The 17,523-nt window shown below is 42.8% G+C and overlaps 1 protein-coding gene across 2 annotated transcripts in view; it reads right to left on the bottom strand.

Moving 5' to 3' along the window:
- Positions 1-17,523, bottom strand: part of kif3ca (kinesin family member 3Ca) — a 259,632-nt gene that overhangs the window by 2,511 nt on the left and 239,598 nt on the right. For both annotated transcript variants that reach the window (XM_072563317.1, XM_072563306.1), the window contains exon 8: positions 4,303-4,472. In XM_072563317.1, coding sequence (XP_072419418.1) covers positions 4,303-4,472 — 170 coding nt within the window. The remainder of the gene's footprint in view (positions 1-4,302; positions 4,473-17,523) is intronic.

Consider the following 17,523-nt stretch of genomic DNA (forward strand, 5'->3'; position numbering starts at 1 on the left):
AAGGAGATTCCGTTGAAAAAAATGTGAACTGTTAGGAGCTAAATTAGAATGCAGAATTTCCAAGTTAATGTTTAGGTTACTTCCTCAGTGACAGGCAAATTGGCATCAGGTTATAAAAGTCAAGGAGTTAAAGAAGTAGCACAGTGATTGGTGTGAGTGAATGGATTTCTGTTTATGGGCATTGGCACCAGGTGATGAGGCAACAGGAAGGGACAGAATGGACAAAGATAGAAACGTAGCATCAAATAAAGACAGGAAACAATTCTAAAAAGGAAATGTAATGGTTCTAGTTGAAGACACCTAATATTTGAAATGAATTAACAGCACAAAAGGAGGTTAATACATATGATCCTATTCCCATCACGGAGATATAGTTATAAGTGGCTCAAAGATAAAAATGAAATATTCCGAATTTAAGACTTATTGAAAGGCCAGGCTGGTCGTTTTATCAGATTGTGATGGAATAACAAGAAACAGTCTTGGCTCGGAAGATACAGATTCCATGTGGGTGGGTGGTTAAAGATAACAAGAGGAAGAAAACACTGGTGGGAGTGGTCTACAGCCTTGAACAGTATCAAGTGTGAAGACAAAAACTTGATCATTAGATAATGAGGGCATTTACAAAAGACAATACATTAATCAGGCATGACCTTAATCTTTAAGTAAAATGGGAAAGTTAAAGTTAAATTGGTTGAAGTAGCCACAAGGAAGAATTCATAAAGTGTATTCAGGAGAGTTTGTTGTAAATCCAAATGGGGATCAGGCTATTTTGGATCTGGTGATGCATAATGAGGAAAGTTTAATGAATAATCTGAGAGTAAAAGATCCATTAGAAAACAAAGATGTGCAGGTTAGAGTTTTTAGCAATGGGAAAAGCAGGGTTGCAGGAATAGGATGGGGAGGGGGGTTCTGGCTGGGAGGCTCTTCAGAGGGTCATTGAGGTGGTAATGGGCTGAAAGGCCTGCTTCCTCTGAGCATTCTGTGACTCTATGAAAGCAGTGACAATAAGATGGCAGAATTTAACAAATTGTTTAAGAGAGAGAAACTTGGATCAAAATTAATTGTCCTAAACTTAAGTAAGAGTAATTACAAAGGAATAAGGGCAGAGTTAGGTGGAATGGCCTGGAAGGAGTTTGGCAGAAAATACAGTTGAGGAGCAATGGCAGGTATCTCAGTAAATAGTTTGTGGCTCACAGCAAAGGCATATTCCAGCGAGGAAGGAGGATTTGAGGAAAGGGATAAACCAACCATGGTTAACCAGGCAAGTTAAGGATAGCTTCAGATAGCAAGAAAATAAACATACAATGTGGACAAGGTTAGTGGCAAAGCAAGGGATTGAAAATTGTTAAGAACCAACAAAGGATGACTAAAAAATAATGTAGGGAGAAAATAAACTTTAAGGTTAAATTTGCAACTAATACTAAGACAGTGAGCAAGAACTTTTCTTAATTTATAGAAAGGAAGAGTGAGTTCAAAGTGAACATTGTCCTCCCTTACAGAGAGGATGTTTCCCCTTAAGGGAGGGTCCAGGATCAGAGGGCATAGTCTCAGAATAAGCGGGGGGGGGGGGGGGCAATTTAAGACAGAGATAAGGAGGAATTTCTTCCCTGAGGGTGAGATCTTTGGAACTCCTTGCCGCAGAGAGCAGTGGGGCAGAGTCCCTGCGTATACTTAAGGCTGAGGTCAATAGACGCTTGATCAGCTGGGGAGTCAAGGGTTGCAGGAGAGGGTAAGAAAGTGAATGTTGGACTAGCCATGATCCTAATGAATGGCATAGCAGGTTTGAGGGGTCAAACGGCCTGCTCCTATTCCTAATCATTTATCAGTCTTCACAATGGAAACACTAAAGGCATCCCAAAATTACTAAATGTTCAGGGAGCGTAAAAGGGACAGGGAACAAATACAACAATTATCATGAGAGAAAAAGTACTAGGGACAAATTGAGCTAAAGACTGATTATTCACTGTACTGGAATGCATTCTAGGATATTAAATTAAGTACCTATCGGGATGTTGGGTGTACTGTGTGTAATCTTCCAAGGATCCTTAGGCTTTGGAAAAGTCTCAAAGAATTGGAAAATTCAAAAGGAATACTTATTTAAAAAGGGAAATAAACAAAGAAAGGTAAAACAGATATAAGCCAATTACTTATCATTTATTATTAGAAAATGTTAGAGTCTATTGTAAAGGCTGTAATAGCAGAGTACTTTGAAAAAAACAGAGTCAGCTAAGATGCTGTTTGTCACTAACCTTGCCCACATTGTATGTTTATTTTCTTGCTATCTGAAGCTATCCTTAACTTCCCTGGTTAACCATGGTTGGTTATCCCCTTCCTCAAATCCTTCTTCCTCTCTGGAATATGCCATCGCTGTGAATCATGAACTATTTATTGAAATTGTTGTCTGCCATTGCTCCTCAACCTTATTTTCTGATAGGCCCATGGTATTGGGTTGGTATACTCGCATGGATAGAGGATTGGCTAACTAACAGAAGTCAGGGAGTTGTGATAAGGAGAACATTTTCAAAATGGAAACCTGCAACTAATGGTGTGTCACAGGGATAATGAGGGATCCACAATTATTTACTCTTTACATAAATATTAATGACTTGGATGAAGGAAGCAAATGTACTGTAGCCATGTTTACAGATGACACAAAAATAGGGAAGGCAAGTAGTGAGGTTGACACAGAGTCTGCAGAGAAATATGAACAAATTAAGTGAGTTAACAAAAAGGCTGGCAGAAAAATTAAATTAGAAAATGCAAAGTTATACACTTTGGTGGGAAGACTACAGAAAGCAGAACAGAAGGATTTGGAGTTCTCCACTATGAATCACAAATAGCTAGCATCTAAGTTCAGTGGGTAACAGGGAAGGAACAGGACTGTTGGCCTTTATTTCAAAGGGAATAGTATATAAAAAGAGGGAAATCTTGCTAAAACTGTACAGGAACTAATTAGACCATAATTGGAATACTGTGAACAGCTATGTTCCCATTTTAAAGGAAAGATATACTAGCATTGGAGACATTCAGGGAAAGTTCATCATGTTGATCGCAGGTATGGAGGAATTTTCTTGTGAGGAGAGGTTGAGTAGGTTGGGCCGAGACTTGCTGAAGTTTAGATCAATGATGGGCGGCCTTATTAAAATATATAAGATTTTTAGGAGAAAACAAAAAAAAAGAACTGTGGATAATGGAAATAAGAAACAAAAATGAGAAATTGTTGGAAAACCTCAGCAGGATTGGTAGCATCTGTGGAGAGAGAGTTATGTTTTGGATACAGTGACCCTCCTTCAGAACCACTGGTTACTGACCCAAAACATTAACTTTGCTTTCTCTCCACAGATGCTGCCAGACCTGCTGAGTTTCTCCAGTGATTTCTGTTTAAGATTCTTAGGCGTGACAGGGTAAATATGGAGACAGTATTTCCCTTTTTGGAGAGTCTAGCACCAGAAGGCATAATCTCAGAGTAAGGGGGTCACCCAATTAGGACAGAGATGAAATGAAATGTCTTCTCTCGAGGGTAGTGAATCTGTGGAATACTTTACCTCAGAGGGCTGTAGATGGCAGGTCATTAAGTATATTCAAGTGCAGAAAGACAAATCTTTAATTGGTAAAAAATCAAGGGTCATGGAGATAAAGCAGGAAAGTGAAGATGATTACATCAGCTATGATCTCATTGAATAGTAGAGCAGACTTAGAGTCATAGAGTCATAGAGATGTACAGCATGGAAACAGACCCTTTTGTTCAACCCGTCCATGATGGGCTGAATGGCCTACTTGTGCTCCTATTTCTTCTGGTTTTATGGTAATCAGATTGGACGAATCTTATACTGTGTGGGAAAAGCTCTAACAAAGGGATTTAAAACAGCAGCAGGCAATTTGTATATTTTTCAAACTGGGATGATACGGAGATAGGGGGCCAGGAAGGAAAGATCAGAACTAAATAAAAACTGAAAGAACCCATGGAAACAAGAACAGAAATTGCTGAAAGATCAGAACTAATATGTCTCTGGTAACAGAAGGACACAATGAGAAGGTAGGCAATTGATTCTGAAATCAAATAAGCCAAATGTTCTTTATTAATTCCTAATTTATTTCATTTTCTCATAACTTGTGAAAATATTTCCTGGATTACTATTTCTTTTATCAAGGATGATAAAGTTGTACTGGCAGGTCAGACAAGAATGACAAATATACTTTTAAGTAATGATAGTTGTGGCTAAAGTCCTCTGCCTTTTGTGTGTGCATGCAAAACCTTGTTTACAGGAGTTTAATAAATTTTACTCTTTGAGACATTCTCACCATGATCGGGATTTCCTAACTCTTGTGCTGGCTGACCGATCTGGGGTAACAGAGCTGCTGTGGTGTAGCTGTCCTCCAGTTGCTCCTTGTAGTGACCGTGACCGTGGAATGTCCAGCTCAAACACTGTGGGTGTTGCCATGTCTAATTCTAAGAAAAGAATGTTTTCAGCCTAAACCAGACAGGAAACAGATTAAAAAGTTACTCCAATTCTAGAACACAGAACATAGAACATAGAACATTACAGTGCAGTACAGGCCCTTCGGCCCTCGATGTTGCGCCAACCTGTCATATCAATCTGAAGCCCATCTAACCTACACTATTCCATGTACGTCCATATACTTGTCCAATGACGGCTTAAATGTACTTAAAGTCGGTGAATCTACTACCGTTGCAGGCAAAGCATTCCATACCCTTACTACTCTCTGAGTAAAGAAACTACCTCTGACATCTGCCCTATATCTATCACCCCTCAATTTAAAGCTATGCCCCCTTGTGCTCGTCATCACCATACTTGGAAAAAGGCTCACCCTGTTCACCCTATCTAACCCTCTGATTATCTTATACGTCTCTATTAAATTACCTCTCAACCTTCTTCTCTCTAACGAAAACAGCCTCAAGTCCCTCAGCCTTTCCTCGTAAGACCTTCCCTCCACATTAGGCAACATCCTAGTAAATCTCCTCTGCACCCTTTCCAAAGCTTCCACATCCTCCTTATAATGCGGTACACAATACTCCGCAGTGTAGCCGCAGCCGAGTTTTGTACAGCTGTAGCATAACCTCATGGTTCCGGAACTCGATCCCTCTATTAATAAAAGCTAAAAAAAACACTGTATGCTTTCTTAACAACCCTGTCAACCTGGGTGGCAACTTTCAGGGATCTGTGTACCTGGACACCGAGATCTCTCTGCTCATCCACACTACCAAGAATCTTACCATTAGCCCAGTACTTTGCATTCCGGTTACACCGACCAAAGTGAATTACCTCAAACTTATCCACATTAAACTCCATTTGCAACCTCTCAGGCCAGCTCTGCAGCTTATCTTTGTCTCCCTGGAACCTACAACATCCTTCGTCACTATCCCCAATTCCACCGACCTTAGTGTCGTTTGCAAATTTCCAGCATATTCCTTTGTAGATCGGGGTAGATCATGCCTTACCAATTTAACAGAGTTCTTTGAGGAAAGGACTAAGTTGATAGATGAAGGAAGGGCTTTTGCAACATTTGTGAAGGTTTATAGCTCAGGTTGAGGTTTAGGGTGTAGGTTTGCTCGCTGAGCTGTAGGTTTGATATCCAGACATTTCATTACCTGGCTAGGTAACATCATCAGTGGCAACCTCCAAGTGAAGGAAGGGCTGTTGAACTCATATACATGGACTTTGGTAAGATGTTTGATAAGGTTCCCCATGGTAAACTAATGGAGAAAGTAAAGTTACATGGTGTGCAGGGTGTTCTGGCAAGATGGATAAAGAACTGGTTGAGCAACAGGAGACAGAGAGTAGTAGTTGAAGGGAGTTTCTCGAGGTGGAGAAAGGTGACCAGTGGTGTTCCACAGGGATCAGTGCTGGGGCCACTGTTGTATGTGATATACATAAATGATCTGGAAGAGGGCACTGTGGGTATGATAAGTAAATTTGCAGATGACTCTAAGATTGGTGGAGTAGCAGAAAGCATATGGGACTGTCAAAGAATACAGGAGGATATAGATAGACTGGAGAGTTGGGAGGAGAAGTGGCAGGTGGAGCTCAATCCAGACAAATGTGAGGTGATGCATTGTGGGAAGTCTAATTCTGGAGTGAACTATACAGTAAATGGAAGAGCCTTGGGAAAAGTTGATGAGCAGAGAGATCTGTGAGTTCAGGTCCATTGTACCCTGAAGGTGGCTGCACAGGCGGATAGAGTGGTCAAGAAGGCATATAGAATGCTTGCCTTCATTGGACGGGATATTGAGTATAAGAGCTGGCAGGTCATGTTAAAATTGCACAAGACATTGGTTCGGCTGCATTTAGAATACTGTGTACAGTTCTGGGCGCCACATTAACAAAAGGACGTGGACGCTTTGGAGAGGGTACAGAGAAGGTTTACGAGGATGTTGCCTGGTATGGAAGGTGCTAGTTATGAAGAGAGGTTGAGTAGGTCAGGATTGTTTTCATTAGAAAAAAGGAGATTGAGGGGGGACCTGATTGAGGTCTATAAAATCATGAAGGGTATAGACAGGGTGGATTGAGATAAGCTTTTTCCCAGGGTGAGGGATTCAATAACGAGAGGTCATGCTTTCAAGGTGAGAGGTGGAAAGTTTGAGGGGGATACACGCAGCAAGTACTTCACACAGAGGGTGGTAGGTACCTGGAGCGTGTTACCAGCAGAGGTGGTCGAGGCAGGCACGGTAGATTCATTTAAGATGCACCTAGACTGATGCATGAGTAGGTTAGGAGCAGAGGGATACAGATGCTTAGGAAGTGAGCGACAGGTTTAAACAGTGGATTTGGATCTGCTCAGGCTTGGAGGGCCGAAGGGCTGTAAATTTCTTTGTTCTTTTTTGTTCTTTATATTCCCATGGCACTTTTGGCAGATAAAAGCTGAAATATCTGGAAACTAATCTGGGTTCTGATACACTGGGACCCCATACAGCTACAAGATTTTGAGGAAAGCCTTATTGGACCATAACAACCATCTACCTCTTATAAAGTCATCACCATGAAGGCCGGGGATCTGTGAATGACCATGTGGCACGTAGTTTGCACTAGGAAGCCTCATTATTGACTCTGGCAATCTCATGTCTCATGTCAAATCTCATGAAATCTCATTCCTGAAGAAGGGCTTATGCCCGAAACATCGATTCTCCTGCTCCTTGGATGCTGCCTGACCTGCTGCGCTTTTCCAGCTACACATTTTTCAGCTCTGATCTCCAGCATCTGCAGTCCTCACTTTCTCGGAGCTAATACTGTATACTTCTGATGAAGACATCAATCTACACATCAAGTCTTCAATTGAGATATGTGCCTCTGCCACTGTGCTAATTGGGATACATTTTAAACAGATCTTGCAAAACAAAATTGGCCATCCATGATGCACTGGGGGCTATCAGCAGCAGTAGAATTGTATTCAACCACAATCTGTGACCTTGTGCCCTAGCTGTTCCCCACTCTCCGATTACAATGACCATCAAAATGGGAGATCAATCCTGAACCGATGATCAGAACAAAGAATGCAAGTGGGTATGCGCAGAGCAGCACCTGACACCCCTAACAGTGAAGGTGCACGCTGGTGAAGTATAATACATGACTACCTACATTGTTAACCAGCAGAAGCAGAGATACAAGCAATCCCACACAGTTAATGCATCAGATTAAAGTCCTATTACATCCAGTTGGGAATGTGGCGAGCAATTAGAACAGGAGGAGGAGACTCCTGACAAATATGCTCATCTTCAGTGCTGAGAGAGCCCAGCACCTTTAACAAAGCGAAACAATTCACATCTTTAACCAGAAATGCCGAAAGGATGATCTAGCTCAACCTCCTCCCAGGGGCCCTAGCACAACTGATGACAATCTTTAGCCAATTTGCTTTTCCCCACAGGATAGCAAGAAGCTGTTGAAGACATTTGGGTCCTAACAAAAACCTGGCTATTGTTCTTAAGAATGTGCTCCAGAATGAGCAATGGGCCTGGTGAAGCTTGGTGTTGTGTGACCATGTTGTGGGCAGAGGGAGAGATGGCAAGGCAGTTCACCAGCCCGTTTCCACACGGTTTGCTGAGATGATCCTTTTTCTGATCAGAACATTGTCTCTCAAATGTCCTCCACCAGATATGTTCACTAGCTTGCAGTAGGCATGATGAGATCAGAAAAATTAATTGGTTACTTTTAGACCAGCATGATTTTTATCACAGAGCACTAATAACTCCTTCTCTTCTGGAGTGGTGGTGGGGGGGGAGAGGTGCCAATAATTTCTCACCTAAGCATTGACACTCCTGAACCATTCAGTTACCTGTGAGTCAATCATATAGTTGTTGGCAGGCAGACTGACTTTGTCATTAATAACTTGTCGCTAGTCCTTAGATCAATCAGCTATTTGTATCCAGTCAAATCTCTATTCATCCACACTCCCCTGGCTCCAGATCATCTGTAAATAACTTCCCCACTGCTTGAACCAATAGCAGTGGTTAGCCGGAGACCCGGGTTCAATTCCCGCCTCAGGCGACTGACTGTGTGGAGTTTGCACATTCTCCCCGTGTCTGCGTGGGTTTCCTCCGGGTGCTCCGGTTTCCTCCCACAGTCCAAAAATGTGCAGGTCAGGTGAATTGGCTATGCTAAATTGCCCGTAGTGTTAGGTAAGGGGTAGATGTAGATGTAGGGGTATGGGTGGGTTACGCTTCGGCGGGGCGGTGTGGACTTGTTGGGCCGAAGGGCCTGTTTCCACACTGTAAGTAATCTAATCTAATCTAATCTATGTAAAAACACTTTAAATGAGTGAGTGAGTGTCAGGTAACTTGCTTTTAAAACGTGCACTAAACTTTCAACAATCCTTAGATTTGCAAATACACATTTTCCTATTTCAACCTACAATCAAAAATACAGGTAAGATATAGCATTCACTGTTCTGAGGAAGGGTCATTCGATCTGAAACGTTAACTCTGATTTCTCTCCACAGATGCTGCTCGAGATTTTGCAGCAATTTCCGATTTTGTTTCAGCGTTGACAGTGTTTGTTGTCTTTTGGATTTGTACCATTAGCCAGACATGCAACAATTGTTCTTGTACTTGTATCATATTAAAACTGGCATGAGCTCATACTTTAAAATGACATTAACTTCCCCAACAGTACTGCATGTGAAAGTGGACCCAATTCATTCTCATTTTTATTGGAAACCTATAGCACAACAGAAGTGTTCGAATAACATTCAGAATGTTTGACATCCTCTAGGACACAGCAGCCCACTTGACTGGCAACACATTACAAACATTCACTCCATTCACCATTGATGCTCAGAGATGTTCAGAAATTCATCAAAGATTCTGAGACAGCAGCTGCCAAACCCACAAACACAACCACTAATCCAGCAGCAGATACACCATCCACTGAAAGCTCCCCTCCAAGCCCCTCACGATCCTGACTTGGAAATATATCACCGTTCCTTCATTGTCGCTGGGTCAAAATCCTGAAATTCCGTCCCTAAGGGCATTGTGGGTCAACCCACAGCACATGGACTGCAGCGGTTCAAGAAGGCAGCTCACCCCCCACCTTCTCAAGGGGCAACTAGGGATGGGTAATAAATGCTGGGCTAAACCAGTGATGCCCATGTCCCACAAGTGAATAAGATAGTTCCAATAATTAGCACAAATGCATTATACATTTCCAGGTGGTTAGGGAAAGGGAAATGAAACAAATGTTAAGATTTTAAAAATATTAGCAATAGGACATTATGAACATTATATATCTAGAAACAAAAAGGTAAATATTGGAAACTATTCTTATATAAAGAACAAAGAACAAAGAAAATTTACAGCCCAGGAACAGGCCCATGGGCCCTCCAAGCCTGAGCCGATCCAAATGTACGGTCTAAACCTGTCGGTCAATTCCTAAGCATCTGTATCCCTCTGCTCCCCACCTGCTTATGCATCTGTCCAGATGCACCTTAAATGAATCTACCGTGCCTGCCTCTACCACCTCTGCTGGCAACACGCTCCAGGCATCGACCACCCTCTGTGTGAAGTACATGCTGCATGTATCCCCCTTAAACTTTCCACCTCTCACCTTGAAAGCATGACCTCTCGTTATTGAATCCTTCACCCTGGGAAAAAGCTTGTCTCTATCCACCCTGTCTATACCCTTCATGATTTTATAGACCTCAATCAGGACCCCCTCAATCTCTTTTCTAATGAAAACAAATCGAACCTACTCAACTCTCTACATAGCTAGCACCTTCCATACCAGGCAACATCCTCGTAAACCTTCTCTGTACCCTCTCCAAAGCGTCCACATCCTTTTGGTAATGTGGCGACCAGAACTGTACACAGTATTCTAAATGCAGCCGAACCAATGTTTTGTACAGTGTTAACATGACTTGCCAGCTCTTATACTTGATACCTCGTCCAATGAAGGCAAGCACACTATATTCCTTCTTGATCACTCTATCCACCTGTGCAGCCACCTTCAGGGTACAATGGACCTGCATTCCCAGATCTCTCTGCCCATCAACTTTTCCCAAGGCTCTTCCGTTCATTGTATAATTCACTCTATATGCATCACCTCACATTTGCCGGGATTGAACTCCACCTGCCACTTCTCCACCCAACTCTCCAGTCTATCTATATCCTCCTGTATTCTTTGACAGTCCCTTATGCTTTCTGTTACTCCACCAATCTTCATGTCATCTGCAAATTTACTTATCATACCAACAGTGCCCTCTTCCAGATCATTTATGTATATCACATACAACAGTGGTCCCAGCACTGACCCCTGTGGAACACCACTGGTCACCTTTCTCCATTTCAAGAAACTCCCTTCAACTACTACTCTCTGTCTCCTGTTGCTCAACCAGTTCTTTATCCTCCGAGGTAGAACACCCTGCACACCATGTGACTGCACTTTCTCCATTAGTCTACAATGGGGAACCTTATCAAACGCCTTACTAAAGTCCATGTATATGACATCAACAGCCCTATCTTCATCTAACAACTTGGTCACTTCCTCAAAGAACTCTATTAAACTGGTACAGCACAATTTCCCCCTGACAAAACCATATTGCGTATCACTGATAAGCTCATTCTTTTTCTAAATATATATAGATCTTATCCCTCAGTACCCTGTCCAGCAACTTCCCCACCACCGACATCAGTCTCACTGGTCTGTAGTTACCTGGAATACCCCTACTACCCTTCTTGTACAGGGTGACAACATGAGCAACCTTCCAGTCCTCCGGCACCTCACCTGTATTTAAGGATACCACAAAGATATCTGTCAGGGACCCAGCTATTTCCTCTCTCACCTCCCTCAGCAACCTGGGATAGATCCCATCCAGTCCTGGGGATTTGTCCACCTTAATAACCTCTAGCCTACCCAACACATCTTCCCTACTTATGTCAACGTGATCCAGACTAATCAAACTTCTATCTCTAATCTCAAGATTCATCATGTCCCTCTCCTCAGTGAACACTGATGCAAAATAATCATTCAGAATCTCACCCATTCTCTCGGGTTTGTCACACAGCCTTCCTTCATTATCCTTTAGTGGACAAATCCTTTCTTTAATCACCCACTTGCTTCTTATGTAAGAATAAAATGCTTTGGGATTCTCCTTAATTCTGCTCGCTAAAGCTATTTCATGACCCCTTTTAGCCCGCTTGATTCCTCTTTAAGACTGGTCCTACTCTACCAATATTCCTTCAGGGCCTGTTCTGTTCTTAGCTACCTAGACCTTATGTACGCTTCCCTTTTCCTCTTAGCTAGTCATACAATTTCTCTTGTCATCCACAGTTCACGAATCTTGCCCTTCCTATCATTTGCCTTCAATGGGACATGCCTATCCTGCATATCTTTAACCTATCTTTGAAAGCCTCCCACATCTCAAATGTGGACTTCCCTTCAAATGGCTGTATACAATCCACATTTCTGAGCTCCGGTCCAAATTTTGATATAATTAGCCATGGCCCAGTTTAGTACTCTTCCCTTAGGAACACTCTCATCTTTATCTATGAGCATTCTAAAACTTACAGAATTGTGGTCACTGTTCTCAAAGATATCCCCCACCACAACTTCTACCACCTGTCCTGCCTCATCCCCCAGTACCAGGTCCAATATGGCCCCTTCCCTCGTCGGTCTATTGACATACTGCTCTAGAAAACTTTCCTGGACACTTTTTACAAAATCTACTCCATCCAAACCTCTAACACTAAATGTATCCTAGTCAATATTGGGAAAATTAAAATCTCCCATCACCACTACCCTATTGCCTCTACATTTTTCCATAATCTGTTTACCTATTTGTTCTTCTACCTTACGCTCACTGTTGGGAGACCTGTAATACAGCCCCAACAGTGTGACTGCACCCTTATTTCTCATTTCTTTTTCATTGTATGGAGATGCTGGTGTTGGACTGGGGTGTACAAAGTTAAAAATCACACAACACCAGGTTATAGTCCAACAGGTTTAACTGAAAGCACTAGCATTCGGAGCGACGCTCCTTCATCAGGTGGTTGTGGAGGGCTCAATTGTAAGGCACAGAATTGATAGCAAAAGTTTACAGTGTGCTGTAACTGAAATTATACATTGAAGAATACCTTAATTGTTTGTTGAGTCTTTCGTCTGTTAGAATGACCATGTTAGTTTCACTTCTTTCATTTGTAAATAAAAACACTTTTTTTAAAAGTTACGTTCTCAGGTTAACTGTAACAATTGGTGTCAGCCCAGATAAGATGTTGAAGGTGTTAGCCCCTGTGTTCCCTGTCTGCGCCATAATGTTTTAGACTGATTCTAATCTAAAAAGTGAGTTAACAGAGTCTTACATGGATTCATGCAGTTTTGAGCAAAGTACAATGTAACTCTGTAAGTACAAATTCACCCCACAAACACATATGTATATGCATTCATGTGGGTTTTTGCACGTGTGTGTGTCGTCTGTCTGTCTGGGATGGGGGGTTGTGGGTGTGCGAGAGAGTGTATGTGTGTGTGTATGTGAGTGTAAAATGTCTAAGTCTGAGAGGATGTGTGTGAGTGTGGGAGGCTGTGTGCTGTGTCTGTGTATACATGTGTATGTGTGTGTGTATGTAGTGCAATGGTGGTCACCTGTCATGTGACATGAACCCAAGGTCCTTGTTGAGGCCCTCCCTATGGGTACCGAACTTTGCTATCAGCCTCTGCTTGGCCACTTTCCTCTGCTGCCTGTCCCAAAGTCAGTCTTGGAGGATGGTCACCCAAAGGTCTGAGGTCGAATGTCATGGACCGCTGAAGTGTTCCCCAACTGGGAGGGAACCCTCCTGTCTGTTGATTGTTGTGCGGTGCCCATTCATCCGTTGTTGTAGCCTTTGCTCGGTTTCCCCAATGTACCATGCCTCCGGGCATCCTTGCCTGCAGCGTATAAGATAGACAATGTTGGCTGAGTCACATGAGTACCTGCCATGTACAAGGTGGGAGGTGTCCCCATGTGTAATGGTGGTATCCATGTCCACACTCTGACACGTCTTGCAGCGCCTACCGTGACAGGGTTGTATGGAGTTGTCCTGAAAGCCAGGCAGTTTGCTACAAACAATGATCTGTTTGAGGTTTGGCAGTTGTTTAAAGGTGAGCAGTGGAGGTGTGGGAAAGACCTCTCATCTTTTATTTCTCTTAATGAGAGCAATCTTTTTGAACTGTTATACTCATATCATACATTAGAGGGAGCTAATACATTAATAAACGCAGCTTGGAAATTTACATTGGAAGTGTGAACAGAATATGGACAGAGTGTGGAACTTTACATATTGGGACAGCATTGTAGAAATATGGGTGCAAAGGTCAATACACCTCATTCATTATTTGTTTGGTATACTATGGGTGGCACGGTGGTTAGCACTGTGCCCCACAGTGCCATAGACCCGGGTTCAACTCCCACCTCAGGTGACTGTGTGGAGTTTGCACATTCTCTCTGTGTCTGTGTGGGTTTCCTCCGGGGTGCTCTGGTTTCCTCCCACAGTCCAAAAATGTGCAGGTTAGGTGAATTGGCCTTGCTAAATTACCCCTAGTGTTAGGTGTAGGAGAATTGGACTGGTTGGGCCGAAGGGCCTGTTTCCACACTGTAAGTAATCTAAACTTCCCATCCTTAGCTCTGACAAAATCTATCACTTTTCTTTTCAAATACTGTGATCATTTCACATTTACAAACAATACAGTTGTTGCTGCTTAACACAGTCTTTAAAAAGTAAAATAATAATAGGGATGTAAATCATTTTCAAAAGCTGCAAGGTTTACAACCAATTTGTGTCCTTGAACCAGACATCACCAAGGGCCTGTGAGCTCTCCCCATGGTACCCAGCCTTTACCAGCTGGTATGTGGAAAAATCCTCTGTACTCTGGTGTAGCAACACACTGTTACTGGGCCACTTGAATGATTCATTGTTTGCAGATGCCCATACAGAGTAGGATTTTTTGAAACAAGCCAAAATTTCATCTCAGCAAGTCACTGTTCAATTTTGTTTCAAATCTCATACAACATCTTTGTGCTACTTAAGTGACAGATTGTTAATTGTCATAATGTGAACTGTTCGAAAAATGGAACAAAACATTGTAAATTGTGAGGTACAGCAATGCGAATGTTTTCATTTTATTGTGAGGTAGGAAGAAGACAGCAGACAATTTATTTTGCTAAAAGTGAAAGTATAGATCAGTATTTTCGGGGAGAAATGAAAGAATTTGGGTTTGGATTCAGATTGCTGATTGCAGTAATAAGTTTATTGTAATTCCCAGATTTCAGTGAGATTGTTCTCACAGGGCACGAGACTCAGGGGTTATTCCAAAGTACACCAAGTTCATAAAGACAATACAAAGGCAAGCTTCTGCAGATGCCGGAAGTCTGAAAGAAAAACATAAAATGCTGGAACAAAAACAAAACATGCTCAAGAAACTCAACAGGTCTGGCAGCATCTATAGAGAAAGAAACAGAGTCAACATGTTGAGTTAACTGATCCTTCTACAGACTGCAAGCTTTGAAATATTAACTCTGCTTTCTCTCCATAGATGCTGCCAGGCCTGCAAAGCTTTTCAAGCAATTTCTGTTTTTGTTTCCGATTTTTAGCGTCTCCAGTTCTACATTTTGTCGTCAAAAACTGGAATTTGGTTTTCCCTGACATCGGATCTGGGTGTATTGAATTGTGCAATTAGTCCACACCCTGACCAATTGAGAAACACAGCATGCAGACGATTGTGGAGCTGGCTTATCAACAGGATTGCTGTGTGCAGTCCAATGCAGACCAACGCAGACACGCTGCTGACTGTGCAGCCCCAGTGCAGACACACTGTGGACTGTGCAGCCCCAGTGCAGACACACTGTGGACTGTGCAGCCCCAGTGCAGACACACTGTGGACTGTGCAGCCCCAGTGCAGACACACTGTGGACTGTGCAGAGCAGTACTGGCATGCTGCAGACTGTGCAGCCCTGTGCAGACTCGCTGCTGACTGTGTAGCCCAGCAGAGTGTGGGCAGCACAGTGGCACAGTGGCCAGCACTGCTGCCTCACAGCGCCAGAGACCTGGGTTCAATTCCCGCCTCAGTCGACTGACTGTGTGGAGTTTGCACATTCTCCCTGTGTCTGTGTTGGTTTCCTCCGGGTGCTCCGGTTTCCTCCCACAGTCCAAGGATGTGCAGGTCAGGTGAATTGGCCATGCTAAATTGCCCGTAGTGTTAGGTAAGGGGTAAATGTGGGGGAATGGGTCTGGGTGTGTTGTGCTTCAGTGGACCGGTGTGGACTTGATGGGCTGAAGGGCCTGTTTCCATACTGTAAGTAATCTAATCTACAGACTAGTCTGTCCTTTATAAAGCAGCTTGCCCTCTTAAAGGGAGCATCATTCAGCGTCCAGCAGCCTTTGGAGCACTTGCTATAAGCAACAGGATAATTCATGAGGAGAAAGTGAGGATTATAGATGCTGGAGATCAGCGACTGTTCCACCATGATTAGATTACTTACAGTGTGAAAACAGGCCCTTTGGCACAACTAGTCCATACTGATCCTCCAAAGAGCAACCCACCCAGACCCATTCCCCTACATTTACCCCTTCACCTAACACTACGGGCAATTTAGCGTGGCCAATTCACCTAACCGGCACATCTTTGGACTGTGGGAGGAAACCGGAGCACCCGGAGGAAACCCACGCAGACACAGGGAGAATGTGCAAACTCCACACAGACAGTTGCCTGAGGCGGGAATTGAACCCGGGTCTCTGGCGCTGTGAGGCAGCAGTGCTATCCACTGTTCCACCATGACACCCAGGTTTCATTGCACCTCACCTTTTTCCTGAACTGCCACCATTCAGATAGTAATCTGCCTTCCTCTGTTTGCAATCAAAGTGAAAACCTCACATTTATCTACATTGTATTTGGCAAGTACTGGCCCACTCAGCAAGTCACCCTGCAACTTCTTAGCACCTTCCCCATAGCATAGACTCTCAGTCAGCTTATTCCTACTCTCTGCTTCCTTTCTGCCAACCATTTCACGATCTATGTTATACATTGCCTCCAATACCATGAGCTTTAATGTTGCTTCCTAATTGGAACCGTGTCAAAAGCTTTTGAAAGTCCAGATACAAAGTATCTACTGATTCACCCTTGTCCACTCAACTGGTCACATCCTCAAAAGGTTCCAGAAGATTTGACAAGAAAGATTTCCCTTTAGTGAATCCATGCTGACCAGGACTGATTCTGTCACTGCTTTCCAAATGCTCAGTTATTACATCCTTCATAATTGACTCCAGCACTTCCCTCACCATTGATGTCAGACATATAATTCCCCATTTTCTCTCTCCCTCCTTTTCTTTTTTAAGATCGGGGTTACATTAGCCAACCTCCAGTCCATTGAAACTCTTCCAGAATCTACAGAATGCTGGAAAAGGATTACCAATGCATCTGTTTTCCTTAAACACTCCCTAATGCAGAGCATCAGACCCTGGGGACTACCAGGTTTTAATCCCATCAATTTCCCCAATACCATTTGCTGACTAATAAGGTTTTCCTTCAGTTCCTCCTTTAAGCTTGAACCTCTGTCCTCCAGCATTTCCTGAAGATTCTTGGTCTCCTTAGTGAAGACAGCTCCAAAGCATTTGTTCAACTGGTTGCCATCTCTTTGCTGTCCATTATGAATTCACCTGATTCTAACTGCAAGGGATCTACATTTATCTTCACCAGTCTTTTTTCTCTTTACAAGTTTACTTTCATATTCTATTTTCCCCTTCCAAATTAAAACCTTTGTCATCCTATGCTAAATTTTAAATTTCTCCCAGTCCTCAGGTTGCTGCTTTTTCTGGCCAATTTATATGCTTCTATTTTTGGCTTTAACCCTGTCCCTGATTTCCCTTGTTAGCGACGGTTGAGCCACCTTCCCTGTTTTACTCTTACATCAAACAGGAATGTACAATTGTTGAAGTTCATCCATGTGTTCTTTAAATGACTGCCATTGCCTATCCACCATCAACCCTTTAAATATTCTTGGCCAGCTTATCCTCACCAATGCCTCATACCATCAAAGTTCGGTTTCTTT

Source organism: Chiloscyllium punctatum, chromosome 3, assembly GCF_047496795.1.
Source record: "Chiloscyllium punctatum isolate Juve2018m chromosome 3, sChiPun1.3, whole genome shotgun sequence".
NCBI lineage: Eukaryota > Metazoa > Chordata > Chondrichthyes > Orectolobiformes > Hemiscylliidae > Chiloscyllium > Chiloscyllium punctatum.